The sequence below is a fragment of the Schistocerca gregaria genome, chromosome 8, assembly GCF_023897955.1.
Source record: "Schistocerca gregaria isolate iqSchGreg1 chromosome 8, iqSchGreg1.2, whole genome shotgun sequence".
NCBI lineage: Eukaryota > Metazoa > Arthropoda > Insecta > Orthoptera > Acrididae > Schistocerca > Schistocerca gregaria.
This window is the reverse complement of record NC_064927.1, coordinates 350,227,782-350,244,619: the sequence shown is the minus strand read 5'-3', so window position 1 is coordinate 350,244,619 and position 16,838 is coordinate 350,227,782. Positions and strand designations below refer to the sequence as shown.

The window sequence follows — 16,838 nt, the reverse complement described above, 5'->3', positions numbered from 1 at the left end:
ATTGTATGCAACGTATTGACTTTAGTTGCCAAAAAGCCATTGGAGAAAAAGTTAATTGTTTTTTCTTGCTGATCATCTCTGTATCTAATAAGAATATGCTGCCACTCAGATTTAGGTCTAGTTATATTTGTGGCAATAATTGTGTTTTCTATTTTATTGTATGTTGTAGGTGATTACTGGACCTGTAATGGTTGCTGGTGATCACAAATTTCACCCAGAATGCTTTTGCTGTACATCATGTGGAAGTTTCATTGGCGATGGAGAGTCATATGCACTTGTGGAGCGCTCCAAGCTCTATTGGTGAGTCGTTCTGTGAGCTAGACTTTATTATAGCTAATACAATGGAATTTCAAAATTTGAGGAAATCTCCTCTCACCCACCCCCCTTCACTCTTCCTGCACTTGCAACATCCCTCCCCCCTTCTCTCTTCCTGCACTTGCAACATTCCTCCCCCCTTCTCTCTCTCTCTCTCTCTCTCTCTCTCTCTCTCTCTCTCACACACACACACACATACACACACACACACAAGTATCAACTTGACAAAAGTATACTATTTATGGATTAATTAGTGCAGTCATGAAAGCTCTTTTTGCTAGTCAGTTCACTCTTGGGCTAACATTCCCACTAAAACCTAGGTACCTGTTTTCCTCAAATGTGCCACCAGAAGAGGAGCAGAACTTTATTTTAAATTCATTGTTATTTTGGTTTTGTTTATAGATTTTCTTAAAGCTTGTTAAATATATGTTCTCTATTTCTAAACAAGCCATTTTGATTTACCACAGTTTTTTCAAACCATATAGGATGTTCTGTTTACTTCTGTGACTGTTCTGCATAATTAATAAGTGACCTATTTCATAAAATAATGGTAAAATCTGTGCTAGTTAAGTCATTAATATACTTTCATCATTGCCTTATTAAAAACAATAAACCAGATCAAAAACAAATCAAGCTAATTATGGGGTGAGAACGTGTGGTGCATAGTATAAATTTGTTAGGACACATAATTAACTTTTCGTTTTTGCTTGAATAGTGGTTTCCATGTTTATATTTCTATTTTCAGTGGTCAGTGCTACAAACGCCAGATGCAACCTCTTACAAAGACTGTTGGTGGTATGTCAAATGCACGAAAACCGCATTCGATACGCCTGGTAGAGATACCACCTTTGAATGATGGACAGCGAAGTATTAAACTTAGTGCAGAAGGAGGTCGTGGTATTCCAGTTGTTCATTCTGAACCATATGGGTGCCGTGGATTACGGATCTCAGAGTAAGAATCTTTTAACTTTGTCTTTGTTTAGTAGTGTTCGTGTATGTAAATATGTACCACACATTTCAATGTTTCCATCTCTTTTTGTGATTGCAAATAAATTGAATGAATTATAAGCTAACATTAAAAGTTTAGTCCAGCTTGTGCATGCTAAGATTCGTGGTAATCATTGTTTCTTAATATGCTGTTTCGTGAAGTGCTTTGATGCCATTTATATTCGGAGCAGAATTCAATGTTGTAAATATGTTTAGAGGTTGTGAAAATTGAATTTCTTTCAATGTATAAAATGTTAAAACAACTTGTGAGAAAATCAGTGGGTTTTCACCTGGCTGCATTCCTGTAGGTTGTTTCTATAGTGGCTATTACTTGCTATTATGACCATGTTTCACATGTGAAATTATACAGTTGCAATATGTGGTGACATGTGACACTTTGATTTGCGATCGAGTCATAGCTTTGCAGGGAAACTGTGGCTAACTGTTTATTTTTATTGAAGCTATGCAATAAGGATCAAATACAGTAATAAGGGACAAAAAGCTGCTACTGTTAAATGTTGAAATGTCCTTTAATGTGATCAAATTTTTTAGAACAATTTCGAAACAGTTTCTTTCTTTACCAGAATGTAATGTAATTCTTAGTTGATTTTGAACACTTTAATTTGATTTTGTGCATTTTTACATTGATATTTTGTCAGATGTCTGAATTCAAAACTAAGTTCACTGACATTTTGTGGTGCCGTTGATAAGATAGTTGTGATTCCAGTGAAATTATTAATGCCATTTCTCGGCATAATATTTAGGTAACTGGTTTGGTAATCAGCTATTGCTGTCAGTGTCTGATGTGTGTAACATTCAGACTACAACCAAGCAGACAAATTGATGTGGGATAGTAGTTAAGGTGGTAGAAACATCATTTGGGAGGATGGCAGGTTAAAACCCTGTCTGCTCACGCAGACTTAAATTTTTGATGGTTTTATTAAATAATGTAAGGCAAATACTGAGATGGTTTTTTTTGAAAAATGACAGCAGACTTTCCTTAGCCATTCATAGCATTTGCCCCATTGCTGTTGACCTAGTCATCGATAGTACGTTTTCCTGTGAAGCTGTGGGGTATTGTTCACAACATGCTGCCATCAGCATGAGACTCAGATTCCTAATGCTGGCCATGCACCTTTTATTTGCATTATCTCCCTTTGTTACAGTAATTTATGTATAGCATCTTCATCTGCATCGGCACTCTGCAAACTGCTATACTGTGTACAGCACTCACAATGTACAACTCCTTTGTTGTTATATCTTACCTACACTGTAGTGAGCTGTGGTGTTACATTTCTGTACTGATTAAACAGAGGTGAGACTTGCAGCTCTTAATGAAATCATTGTTAGCACTTCGATTAATTGAACTTTATCATGGTGCTACTGTCTCCTAGTTTGAAAGTAGAATATTAGCATTGAATTAATTTCTTTTTGTGAAATATTAGATGAAATAATGTTAATTGCATGCACGTGACAAAATTATTTGCTGTAAATATCAATAAAGCTGACTTTTTAAAAAGTACTTATTATTTTTGTTGAAAATGGGAAGTTTATTGCCATTTGAGGCCTCAATACTACTGAATGTTATTTTCAAATACAAGTGTCTACCACCATGCATGAGAAAACTGTGCCACCTTGAAAGATTTGTTGTACTGGAACACATGTAGCAAAGTTAAACAGTACTGACATGACATTGCTGTAAAGATCTTCAGTTAAAAATAAATGGTGCAATTGGAGGAATACTGCAGACTTGGTTGCAGTGTTGCTTGCAAGAGAGGTGGGCATTCAGACTGGGGTTCTATCACCAGGAGAAGGTATATTGTGGCGTGTGTGTTTTTCTTTTGAATAAATGTAAATAGTTCATCTTGTGTATCCTGCTCTGGCAGAAGTTTTACACCAAATTATTTATTTATTTATTTATCTTACATGTCCGAGATATACAGAGTCTGTCCCAAAAGTCTCTGGAATGAATTTTTAAAAATCATTTATTCAGTATTGGTTCAGTCTTTCCAGAAGTTTCCAAAGTATTCTCCCCGTACTGTGATGCACTGTTGCCAGTGCTTCACCCATTCTTCGGAGTTGTCCTGAAAGTTGTCAATGAGAACCTCCTTCAGTGCAATTGTTGGTGCTTTTACAATCTCCAGGATTCTTTTGACCTATGGGAATAAAAAGAAGTCTGCTGGTGCCTGATCGGGGCTTTACGGAGGCTGAAGCAGAGCTGCCACACACATTTTGGGCAGTAGCTCGGAGGCAATGAGCATGCTGTGGCTGGATGTGTTGTCATGGTGTAGATCCAGTTGTCAAGAATTTCTTTTCAGCCATTTCAATCTTTGTTGTGCAGTAGTTAAAGCGCTTCACAGTAAAACTCCTTGTTGACTGCTTGTCCTTGCTACATGCTTTCACAGTGAATCACACATTTTCTATCAAAAAACGCAGTGAGCATTGCCTTGTTTTGTGATTTGCTCATCCTTGTATTTTTCAGGCACGGAGACTCCTTGGTGTGCCACTTGATACTATGATGCTTTGTTTCGGGATTGTACTGAAAAAACATCTCATCTCCTGTGGTTACTCCGTCTAAATATTAGGAGTCTGTTTCATAGGACTTGAGCAATTCCTGGCACTTCAATAAATGCTGCTCCTCTCACTCATCAGGATTTTGGTTCCGTTTTCATGCAGAGTTTCCTTGTTTGAAGATCCTAGTTAAGATGTGGTGAAAGATTGATTTGGGTATTCCACACTCCTCTGCAATCATATGAACCATTAATAGTTGGTCCTTGTCCGCAACTTGCAAGTTTTGGACAGGTCACCCTTTTGGTGATGTTGCTTGTCATCCCGAGTGGTCATTGTTGTTTATGGACACCCAACCTTCCCGGAACCTTTTGTGCCTCATGAAAGCTTGGCTTTGTTTCAGTGCCTCATCACTGTAGGTTTTCCGAAGAATTTAAAGCATCTCTGCCCCATTTTTTTCCCCAGTTTCACACAGGACTTGATTGAATAAAGGTGCTCCAAAATCTGGTCCATTTTTTTGCTCGACAAGAGTGCAGTAGATACTTATGAGTGTAGCATGACCCGATCTCAACAACTGCCCACAGGTGACTGACACTTCTCTCGTTTCGAAGCTTCGATCCCCACCAACTTCTCCCCCAGAAGCTCTACCGGGCCACACAGTGTTGTCACCTATCAAAAATCTTACCATGAACTTTTGGGACAGACCCTGTACAACAATGTGAGATACAAATTTTAAACTGTGAGTTGAAAGTATTACTAAATTTCTTGGCTTATGTGTGATAACACACTAATAACTGAACACTGCACTGTGCATAAGACGAGATTTGCAGTTAAAAATTTTATTAACTGTAAGTTAGTAACACTAGAAATTAAAAATTAAACACACAATCATAATAGCAGACCAGTTATGTACTGTTCCATTATACTTACATTCAGACATACTGTAGTACAGTCACACTGAAATCTAAAAGTACAAGAAATGTTCGAAAAAATTGGGTTCTAAGCAGTTAACAACAGAAAAGTGTGTGCAAGAATGACATTTTTTTTCTTTATTCCTAAATGCATTTCTACTTTCCAAAACTGTTAGGGGTAATTAATTGTAAAAGCACACTTCCTTTATTTCTTGCATTGAGTAAACTTTTGGTGGATCTTTTACTATTCAGGTGAATGTCCAAACTAGAATGAGTATTATGATCAGAATAGACTTGTTGATTTCAAACAAATGCAAATTCTTATTAACAAAAGTCACAGTTTCTAAGATGTAAATGCAGGGAACAGGCAGTATTTTCAGTTCCCTGAAAATTGGGTTAGTGAAGGTACATGGAAACATGCTTCATCCTTGAGAGCTTTCTTTCTATCACAAAAATTTTGCCAACCAGCTCTCACAAACCGCATGGAGAAAACCCTGAGTGAAGTAAAGCAAAATAAACTGTTTTTAGGATTGAGTGAGCACTATTTCTTTACTAGCATTTCTCTGTAAATATTGCTTTGTAAGTTATTGTGTATCAATTAGTATGGGTTTCACGTAGGTAGGATGGTTTTTGGAGGCACTGAAAAGCTTTTTAAAAATATTATTTTGGCTTGGGCATCCAGAAAATTAGCCTGTTGATAGATCCTGATATTACTTCCTTTACAATCTGAAGAGATGGATTTTGGAGGAGATTTGTGTCATCTGCAAACAATACAAGTAAGACAGGTCATTGATAAATGAGAGGAAAAGTAAGGGCCCAAGAACTGAATGTTGAGGGGCACCAAAACTGATGATAATTTCGTTGTATATAACTTTGTACATTGTTTGTTGGAGAATTCAACCACCCGCCTACTATTAGTGAGGTATGGCTGAAACCACATATTGCAAGTGCTCCAGTTTTTCAAGCAGCCAAGAGTGATAAAGTCAAATGCTTTAGTCAGTTGTACAAAAAGATCAGACATAATATTTATCATTAAAAGTACGCAGAACTTTTCAGTAAAAGAAAATAACACTTTATTTAACAAATCTCTTTTTGCAAAAACTAAACTGATATTTGTGAGCAGGCAGTACTTATCAAGGAATGAAATTACACTACAATGCACTACTTTTTCTAGAATCTTTGATATGACAGACAGAACGGAGATGTGTTCATAATTGTTAAAATCTTATGTCCTTTTTTTTTTTTTTTTTTTTTTTTGAACGCAGGAATAGATTTAGCAATAATGATTTTATAGCAAAATTTTTCAGTAAAAAATCAGACATGCTGCATCATTATATGAATATGAGTCTGTATTTTATTATTATTATTATTATTATTATTATTATTATTATTATTATTATTATTTTAGCGAATTTTACAACATTGGTTGCTGTCTACTGTTCATATTAAAAGTATGTTGAAATAGCTTTTTGTGCTCTTGAGATCAGATGTATAATATTTGTATTATTAGTGTAAATACTATTGGAAGAATTTACCCATGTTTTAGTGTTCTGTTTCATAAATATCTCCTTTATATTAGTTTAAATGTGTTTCAAAATATAAGGTAGTAAATATAGAAGTGAGTCACTCTTAGAACATTACCTTACTATGGCTTCTCTTACATTAATATTTATCGTATTAACTATGTGCCTACAAATGGAAGAAGGCATTCTCAAGGTCTGCTGTTGAAGACTGACAGCAATAACAGTAGCGCCTGCTTTGATAAAGGTGTTGTCTGAGATAAGGATTTGTTTGTTTTTTGAAGGTATGAGTGAAAGGTGATGACCAGAGGTCAGAACAGTATGACTCATGTTCTCAGATAAGGACTATCTTGTGGTCATTCAGACAGTGTACAGCAGTGTTAACTTGTGTTTTGCAGGATACTGAGTATAGTTCATGGCAAAGTTGGCAAGTTGGCTGTATCACTTCTTGAGGCAGCCTTTAGATTATGCTGCCATCTATCACGTTATAGGTACTGTTGTTCATATACAAATGTGTGATGCATGTTCCTGCTTTGATCTAGTTGAATGCCAATAGTGTTATGTCTTTGCATTGGGAATTTAGTTGTCACAAATTGCGTAGTAATACTGCTCTTGAAGCTACAGTTAGATAATTCTATATTGAAGTTAAGTATCTCATGATAAAAGGAATAATTGGGAGCATAATATCTTTAAGCCATTGCTTGTGGTATGTGTGTCATATAGCAGCAGCTTTATCACAGGAAAAACCTTAAAGAGAGACAAATTACCAACAGCAATAATAGACTTTAAAGATTTTGTTAAAAAAATGAAATAAAATGCTGAATTAGTAACAGCATGAAAAGGATTATGAACAAATGACTAAATGGACTGGACATATTGCATGTTTAATAATAAAGAAAATTTTTAAGTGATTTAATGATAATTTTTAAAGATTAGACAGGCTGCCATTTTAGAACAGGTCCTTTGTCTGCTTTGGAGGGTCTTGCTCAGCAAATGATGATACAAATATTCTGACTGTAAAGAATATAGTTTACTGTGAACAGTTTTTCTCATATCCTTCTCTCATCGAACAAATGGCTGCACAAGAGTTCAATTGTTCATTGCACCAGAAAATTTGCATGTTCTTTATTCTGATATCGTTGCACTTTGGTGGCATATTGAGCAAGTATTTACTTCTTAGTGTTTGCACAATAATGTATTTTACCCTTTTGTGCATGCCTTTGCATGTGTCTGGGGTCTGATTATTTGTCCTTTACTAAGATGTTTATCTTATTTAATTTTTTAAATTGTTGATATTATCCATAAGCATATATATTGGTGGAAAAACCAAACACATGTTGTAAAATAATGTGTCCTGCTTCTAATGACACCTTATGATGTACATTTAATGAAATTTGTAAACTACAGACTGCATGTTATGAAAGTTATGTACTTAAGAGTTTCCTTTCTTGTCTTATGCACAGTATTTGTAAAACTGATTTGTGAATGACCCCTGGGGAATGATAGTAACCGTTGAAGTTGTGTAGTTCAGATTGATAGCAAGAACAGAATTTGATATTTCTGTGATTTTTTTATAAGATGAAAACTGCGAAAGACAAAGATTGTTTTAACAATATTTAACATAAATTTTTCTCTTTTTTAAAAAAAATTCTTAGTAACTTTCCATGTTGTCAGCAAGAACATAAGATGAGTTTGTTATTTTGCTGAAATTTGTTAGTAATGAGATTAAAAAAACTAATGGGTTCCACATGTTAACTGAAAACTCCAGGTCTTCTTTTCACTAGAAAAAATTGTCAATAAAATACTAAGGTAGAAGCCATTGAAGCCCATGTCTGTCAATGTTAAAAGTTGTTGAAGGAAATAGAAATTTAACTAAATAGTTCTTGTGAAAATAATTATAATTGGTAATTTGTGTTCAGAAGTTAGTTACGTTAGTGTCAAACATCTTTTCTCTAAGTTTGATCAATTTCTGGTAGTCTGATTTTATGAGGTTGTAGACACAGTTATGTTGTCAAGGTGTTAAGTTTCCAAAATCACACTGTATGCATACTGCAGATAAGTCAGTGGAGAAACTGTAGGTGCTGATTTGTGTTCCTTGTTATGTAAATTAACAATGGCAACAATCAGTTATTGATAATATTACTCAATTGGGTAGATAAAAAAAATCTACTCACAAAGCAGTGGCAGAACACACACATAAGACTGTTGCGATTAGCAAGCTATCGGAGCTCCGAAAGTTTGCCAATCGTGACAGTGTCTTTTGCGTGTTCTGCCACCGCTTGGTTAGTAGATTTTTTATCCAACCAGTTAAATAATTTTATTATGTAAATTAATTTTTATGTCTTTAAAGTTCCATGTTATAAGCCAGACTTGCAAACATGTGAATGTCTGATGCACAAAATGCAGTTTGTAAAGTAAGACTGTTCTAATGGTTAAAAACTGTTTCCTATTTGAATTCAACTCAGATTTATGACAGATAATGTATGAGCTTCAAAGTTAGGTAAAAATCAGTAAAATGATAATTTGCATTGAAAAACAGGATTAGTTAAACATCACATTTGATTTTCAATTTGTCTTTCATTATTAGAAAACCCTACTTCTTTCCTTTACTTTAGGAACTTTTTTTACACCTCAAGGGTCCCATAAGGAATAGGGTTAAGTGCAGTCTAACATGTGAATCTTTCTCTTACTGTTTGAGACTGATAAGCATTACATGCCCATTGCCTGTAGTGCTTTGTGCATGTTTAGTATTACTGTTCTTATTTTCTTGAGTTTCGTTTTGACTCTTTACACATACAGTTTTCAAAATAAAATGTTCCTTTTGTTCATCCGCTATTAATATCAATTAAATGAAGCTGCACAACATAGATGGAATTTGCTGTTGTATGTAAGTTAGAGGTACGTAATTGGTGTAGCTAAAATTAGTGGATGCAATAGTTAGGAGATGAAGTAGATACAAAATTTAACACTTCAAAACCAGACATAATCAAAACAATTCACAAATTAGGGCAGTTTTGCTCGAGTTGGGAAAAGTACTTAATATTTTGTGTAACTTAACAGCACATTCAATATCGCAAAGGTTCAGCACATTCAATACTGCAAAGGTTTGTCCAGTAAAAGTAATGTTTTTCTCCTCCTTAACTATCCAACTGAGCAAATTTTTCCGCTCCTTGTGACCTCACTGTCAAAAGTGTATAAATTCTAATCTTCCTTCCTTCTATAGGTTTTACAAAGGAAGGGTGTATATCTGGTGTTTCTGATTCACTGTTGGATAAAGACCTCTTCCAAATGCCATATGTCTCAAACTGCTAATAAACTCTAGCCATAAACCATCCATTCAAGATATGTTGGAAATTTATTTTTAAATATGACACTGAATTTCCCTAAATGAACTCGACAAAAATTTTAGTTCTGTATTACTGTCAGCTCATTCAGCAATTCTCATTACTACTCATTATGGTCTTCCTTGTACACCTACTGTGTACCGTTATTGTGTTACTACAGTGCATTTTCAGTCCTACTCTCGCACATACTCCAGCGACTTCAATCATTCTTTATTACACTAGTTCGTTTGAGGAGAACAAAACAGATTTCAACCACAAATTTTATGTGCTGTAGGAAAATATGGGTTATATATACTCTTTCATGAGCCTCATGGAAAAGGAAAAAATTTCCCATTGTTGCAGGAAGTAGTTTTGCTGAAATAGTCAGTTGTCCGACTTACAAACTCTCCTCAGTGGTAAATAAGTATACATTATTACTTTAATAATTTTGTGTTCAATAGCTGCATTTTTTCCCATTAACTTCAATTCCAATCAATTTCCAAGTCACAAGGCTTCATCTTAAGGCATAAATGATGGATGTCCAGTACAGCCACAGATAAATCATCTCAACAAGACACAGCATACATCTATCAACACGTATGGCCATATGTGTTTATAGCTCCATCATGTTCACATCTCACCACCTCATCTCAGACTGCTTCAAAATACATGAACTCTAAGCATGCATAAGGTTCGCTGGAGAGCTTCTGTAAAGGTTGGAAGGTAGGAGACGAGGTACTGGCAGAAGTAAAGCTGTGAGGACGGGGTGTGTGTCGTGCTTGGGTAGCTCAGTTGGTAGAGCACTTGCCCGCGAAAGGCAAAGGTCCCGAGTTTGAGTCTCGGTCCGGCACACAGCTTTAATCTGCCAGGAAGTTTCATCCATAAGACCTGTTCTTAGTTTGGACGTAAACGAAGGATTCTCCTGTTATCAGTAGGTCATTTCTCTTCTATGAAATGCAACACACTCTGTAAGTTATTTAGTTAGTTTCAGTAAAACCCCAAATTAACTAATCGACTTTTAACTGTACTCAGTAACTCTACTTTCCTTGTAACGATACTGGCAGACGCGTTGAAAGAATCTGAAATATATTTCCATTGAGTTAGGTCATGTGATCTTGATGTCACGGCCACTGAGTCTCCAAAGTGTAAAATATGTAGTTGTTTGGTTAATGAAGTGTCGATCTTGTGAATTTTACTGTTGTAGAGTTATGGCCTAAAAATAAAGCAAGCTTGCAGTTCATCTGCAATGTCGATGTCAATCTTTAAAAAAAAATCCCTCTGACATGGTGAAGAAATATGGTTTAGTGCCACCTGTTACAAAATTAGGAAATGTTCTTAAATGCTCAGGGTATATAATGGTGGATGTGGATCCATAAAGGAAGAACATTCATATTTCTGCATTCAGTGATGTGGGAAATATTCTTCTAAATTAGTTTCAAGGACTGAGGAGTGGAAACATTCCTATAAGCTGAATCATACTGCAAGAGAAAGCTCATAAAATAACTCTTGAAGATTGGTATTGAAAATTTCAGTGCATTGAATAACTTCTTGAATTGTTTTAAAAACATCATAATCAGTTATTTCAAAGTTTAAATGAGAAAGTGAGGCTCTGGTCATAGAAAGTATAAACTATTGGAAGAACAATAAATTGCCATGATTGATAAAGTTTTTATGTTCCAGGTACATTTTTAAAGCTGATGAAACTATCACCTTTTATAAGCTGTATTCCGCGATTAACTACTTTAATCACAATACACAACTTTCGCTACAATTTGCTTTAAGGGCAAAAAAGACTTATTTAAAAAAAATAAACTGTTTTGTGGAAAGTTTAATAATTATACATTTACTGCATTTAAATTTGTAGCACAGGTATTGGCAGTAGTTTTTTAAATTGAATAGTGCTTATATCACCTAAACATGCTTGAACTATGGTTCTGGGTCGCTCCTTCCATGCACTCTGGTGAAACCCTCATTTAAGGAAAACCTAGGGGGCCATTCTGGGCAGAAACACTTGCTATTGGGTGGAGCCCCATGATGTTACTGTGAGGCTGCTCAGAATAGTAGAGCGTAGCACAGGAGTGTAATTATATGACAAATACGCTGCACCACAAACGCTATGGCGTGTTACTCTTTCATTATACATCCGGGTTGGTTCAGTACACAGATGGACATTTCAAATCAAGTGACATGACAGGTCCATCACACTTTAGGATTAAATAAATGATGTTTAAGATGAAAAATAACATTCTCATTTGATGAAGAAGCAGATGTTAATGTAGCCTGTTCCAGATTTCCGTTGCCTTTGACCAGATGAAGATACAACTCATAGCTGCTTATTCCTTGTAGCACATTTCTTCATTGCTTCCAGTTTTGCTTCTTGATTCAGGTACCTAATCCTTACAAATGTTCTTGTCCTTACCTCAGGGAAACATTTGTTTGAAAATAGAGCACAGAGACTGTAAGACAATTTTTGTTTGGACGCTCCATTTCCATGAAAAGCAGCAAATTCTTCTTCAGGCTGTAACACTTAGTTTGACCTTGTTCGTGTTTGAGAGAAAAGACCACCTAAAGGTATAAAAAATATTCAGTCTGCATTAGTCTCTCCTACTACTTGCTAGTGCAAAAACCCTAACAACTTATCAATGTTTTGGGACTTAAATGCAATTTAGCCTGCAATCTATTTTACTACATCTGGGGGAGCATTCAAGATTACATCATCATAGTAATTTATAACCAGTAGTTCCATGAGTAACTGATATGTTCCATGAGAAGATAATTTGCAATGCTTTGAGATCAGTAACTTTTGTAAGTGATTTTATTTCGCTTTTTAGTTACACCAAAAATAAGAGGCTGATATAAAATTAGCTTGTAGCCAGTTATGCACCACATTTCATTTTTATAAAATCATGTTTGTAGCCATTGTTCTAACTTGTCTAAGTAGCTTGTGGAATGACAGACATTAATTTATTGTAGAGTGCAAGAGATTGAACTGAGAGAATGATAGTTATGACATTAGTGATAAGCAGTATAAACAAACATGAAACCACAATCAGAAGAAATTCAGAGTTCGCAACAAGTAATGTAACAGTTTTGTGATCATGCTTTGTATTTGCTAAGCAAAGATGGTTATGGTTGTCTTTAGAGTCTCTCATCCATATTGCTTCTGTAAGTTTTCAAATGCATTTATCCACCTTCTGTAGGTCTTTAACTTGGTTTTTTCTTATCTTGTTGAATCAAGCCAAAATCTTTGTGTATATACTATTGTTCATCTGGGTACGTGTCCTGCACACCTCCATCTCCTTTCCCTCCCTGTTTACATTCCATTGTGTTCAGCAATACATTTTTTCCTCTGCTAGTAATGCCAGTACATGTCTCCATTGTTTGCTCAGCAATCCGCTGTTTTAAATAGTTGAATTAAAAGTCCATGAATCGATCGACTCACTATCATAAGTCAAAACTAGTAGCCCACAATTACTCCAAGTTTTGCATCAGACACCTTGGGAAACTTGTTATGAAACATTGTTTTAGTTTATGAAGTATTCCAGGCCATTTTGTGTCTGTAATTTTTTATCCCCCTGCCCCCCCCCCCCCCCCCCTCCTCCTCCTCCTCCTCCTCCTCTTGTTCATGCAATCAGTTCCAGCTACCCTTAGTACAGAATCTCATTATACTGATTCTGTTACCTACTCGTTAATTTCTACTATTTTGTGTGTGTTATTTTAGTTCTGTAAAAATTCTTCAGACCTACTTCAAAAGTCGGTGTATTAAGTTTTTAATGTTTGTTGTCAAAGTTCACTTGCAATAAAGGCATGTGGTACAATGAAAGCAGCAAAAAGCTGGTGGTTCATACATGTTCCACTACCAGGTAATATTTTAGATACCAAGTTTAGGAATGTATGAATTCCTGAAGGAAAGCTGAGAATAGTATTGGAGGCAAAGAAATCATTGCCAAACTCTTTAGATTCTGAATTTCCTACAGTCCCGATGAAATGTTATAGAAGCTGTAACACTGATGTATATATTCTACACTGTATCAGTGCTGTGTTTCCTGTAGTCTGTTAGTATAAAATTTATTGAAACTCTGTCAAAAGCTTTTCTAATAACTACAGGATTTTGCTGTATCCACTTTTAAAACCAGCTTGTTCCTCGGCATGTTTGAAATTCAATGATATTTCATTGAAGTTGGCTGTAATGGTAGTGAAAATCTTGTACATTGTAGAAAGGGGAGATGGCTGGTAGGTCTATAGGTCTGTAGTGTTTCTCTCTTTCTTTTCTCTTAAGCAGAAAAATTACTGAAGTATTCTAGTATTGGAGAATTTTCTTCTCTTGAAGACACTGTAATTTTTATTCTAGATCCCTTTATTTCTCCATGGTTTTGACCATATAGTGTATGTTGAAGTTGAAATGCTATGATCTTTGACATACTTCTCCACATACAGTACCTGGAATTTCTTTATATGGTTCATCTTGTTAGTGCAGGAATGTCATTATTTTCATTACTTATTGTCTGTTTCTAATTCATTTCTTTAATTATACAACATATACAAAAATACTGATTTTTGTTACTGTACCATCTCCTCAACATAAGTTTTCATATTCTCCCATTCCCAACATCTTGCCACAGGTATCATATCCATGTGGAAAAGTGAGTTGAAAAACCTGCCTAATCCACCCACTCAACACTTCATGCTCGTCTTGTCACTGTCTTACCCTAACCCATCGGAGGCAGGGCCATAAGTGAAAGTAGCCATTCGTAAACCATCTCTGCTGCTAACACTGTGCACAGCTTTGTATATTGCTATGACTATCAACCAGTTGTCTACCAGGTTGAATGATCACTGTCAAACTGGTGCCAAGAATAAAGTTGACCAACTAGTCATACAACATGTAGCTGAGCATAGCATTGCTCAATTTTCTGGACATCTATATCCTTATACCATCATCACCTTCTGCAAACTATACAGATGGGAGCTATCCTTCGCTCTGGTAATAGTTCTTGCTTCAATGGTTGGTAACATATTGTCCCTACACACCACCACCTATCTGTTTACCTTTCCTCCTTCCTGTCACCCCTCCTAGTTAACTTCCTCATCACTTTTAGTGTGTGCTGCTAACTACCAACCCCAAGCCCTCTTCCTGCCTCCTCTGCCTCTCTTCCCCCCTCCCCTCTTCCTTCTCCACCCAACACAACCCCTACCTCAAACTAGTCCACCTGCTGAACTGCAGCACCGGCATTGTGCCTCCAGCTGGTGTGCGTGCGTGCGTGCGCGCACTTGTGTTCGTACTCCAGATTTACTCTGAAAGCTAGCAAGTTCACTTTCTTTTTTGTGCACACCTGTTCACTTCTTGGTGCTTCAGCTTTTCAGTGAGTTGTCTCCTTTACTCTTAAAGTATTTTAATATTCTTATTACTACTTTAGTTATTTATGACCAAACTTCCATTGAATCTTCTCACATTCTTTTGAAGATATTTATGAATAGTAGTGTTTAATTCAGGATATTGTATGATATTCCTGTTGTTTGTTAAAAACTTTGACTTTTTCTTTAAATATCGATCTGTTTAATTTTAGATTTTGGCTGTCTCCATGATAAAGTGTTTACCTCTATTATTGGATCTGTTCCTACTGTGCTTCTTTTATAACTTGGGTTTTTAAAAGTTGTATAGAGTTTTAACAATGTGTAAAATTTTATTTCTATTTGATAATATCGTCAGTTTTATTTTTAGTTCAGTTTGGCTCCTATCAAACTTTTTTCCTCCTGGAAAAATATGCTACAAAGTACATGCTGTTTATATAAGGAAATTCCAATAACATTAAAATCTGGCCTTTTTTGATTCACCAAAGTGACTGCAGTGGGTATTGATGAGTAGTCCATTTACATTTATTCTCCTTAATCCATGAAAATGTCACTGACACTTGCATTGTGTGCCTATGCAAATTTTGTAATGTTGAATTAAACATGAATGATTTTTGACTGAAAGTAAACTAAAGTCTCCAGTTTTTACATCAAAAGCTGTTCAGTCTGTTGCCTGATTTGCTTAAGGGGTTTTTAAGTTTTCTAGACTATAAAATAGTCCATACTGCCTTAATAACACTTAAGTTATGACTTATATGAAGGAACTATGTCACACACAGGGAAAATTCAAATGTATGTTAGAATCAGGAAGTCAAACTTTTTTTATTTTTTATGCAAAGTGCAGTTCTCGGGAACTTCTTCCAACTCTCCTATTTTTTTCCTTTTGTTGTGGTCTCCAGACCAGGGACTAGTTTGATGCAGCTCTCCACGTTATTCAATTGTGTGGAAGCCTCTTCATCTCCAAGTAACTACTGCAACCTGCATCCTACTGAAACTGCTTAGTGTTTACCTTGATGCCTCAGAACGTGTCTCACCAACTAACCCCTCCTTCTAGCCAAGTTGTGCCACAAATTCCTCTTCTCCCCAGTTCTGTTCAGTACCACCTCATTAGTTAAATGATCTATCCATCTAGTCTCCAGCATTCTTCCATAGCACCACAGTTTGAAAGCTTCTATGCTCATTTTGTCTAAACTATTTATCATTGGATGTTTCACTTCCATACATGGCTACAATCCATCTATAAAAATACTTTCAGAAAAGACTTCCTGACACTTAAATCTATATTCGATGTTACCAAATTTCTCTTCTTCAGAAATGCTTTCCTTGCCATAGCCAATCTACATTTTATATCTTCTTTGACCATCATCAGTTATTTTGCTCCCCAAATAGCAAAACCCTTGTATTACTTAACTCATCCACTTCGCTGTCTCTGACAGAATTACAATGTCTTTAGCAAACCTTGTAGTTTTTATTTCTTCTCCATGGATTTTAATTCCTACTCCAAATTTTTTCTTTAGTGCTGCTTCAATATGCAGATTGAATAACACCGGGGATAGGCTGCAACCCTGTCTCACTCCCTTCCCAACCATTGCTTCCCTTTCACGCCCCTCGACTCTTGTAACTGTCATCTGGTTCTGACCACATTGTAAATAGCCTTTTGCTTCCTGTAGTTTACCCCTGACACCTTCAGAATTTGAAAGAGAGTATTCTGTCAACATCGTCAAAAGCTTTCTGTAAGTCTACAAATACTAGACATGTAGGTTTGCCTTTCCTTAATCTATCTTCCAAGATAAGTCATAGGGTCAGTATTGCCTCACATATTCAAACATTTCTATCAATGGAAGAGTTTTGTCATGGCATGCTCTTGCCTAATCCTGGGGTCTTGTTTCGACTTAGGTCTTTCAGTGCTCTGCCAAATTCTT

The 16,838-nt window shown here is 35.8% G+C and overlaps 1 protein-coding gene and 1 long non-coding RNA gene across 5 annotated transcripts in view; one reads left to right on the top strand and one right to left on the bottom strand.

Moving 5' to 3' along the window:
- The window catches only part of LOC126284707 (uncharacterized), a 94,742-nt gene extending 88,222 nt beyond the window's left edge, over positions 1 to 6,520 (bottom strand). The window contains exon 1 of the long non-coding RNA XR_007551532.1: positions 6,363 to 6,520. This is a non-coding gene — a long non-coding RNA (uncharacterized LOC126284707). The remainder of the gene's footprint in view (positions 1 to 6,362) is intronic.
- LOC126284706 (LIM domain kinase 1) overlaps positions 1 to 16,838 on the top strand; it is a 184,128-nt gene that overhangs the window by 62,281 nt on the left and 105,009 nt on the right. For 2 of the 4 annotated variants that reach the window (XM_049983836.1, XM_049983835.1), the window contains exons 4-6: positions 170 to 300; positions 1,061 to 1,267; positions 6,640 to 6,732. In XM_049983836.1, the coding sequence (XP_049839793.1) occupies positions 170 to 300; positions 1,061 to 1,267; positions 6,640 to 6,732 (431 nt within the window). The remainder of the gene's footprint in view (positions 1 to 169; positions 301 to 1,060; positions 1,268 to 6,639; positions 6,733 to 16,838) is intronic. The other 2 variants (XM_049983838.1, XM_049983837.1) reach the window with 1 other exon arrangement.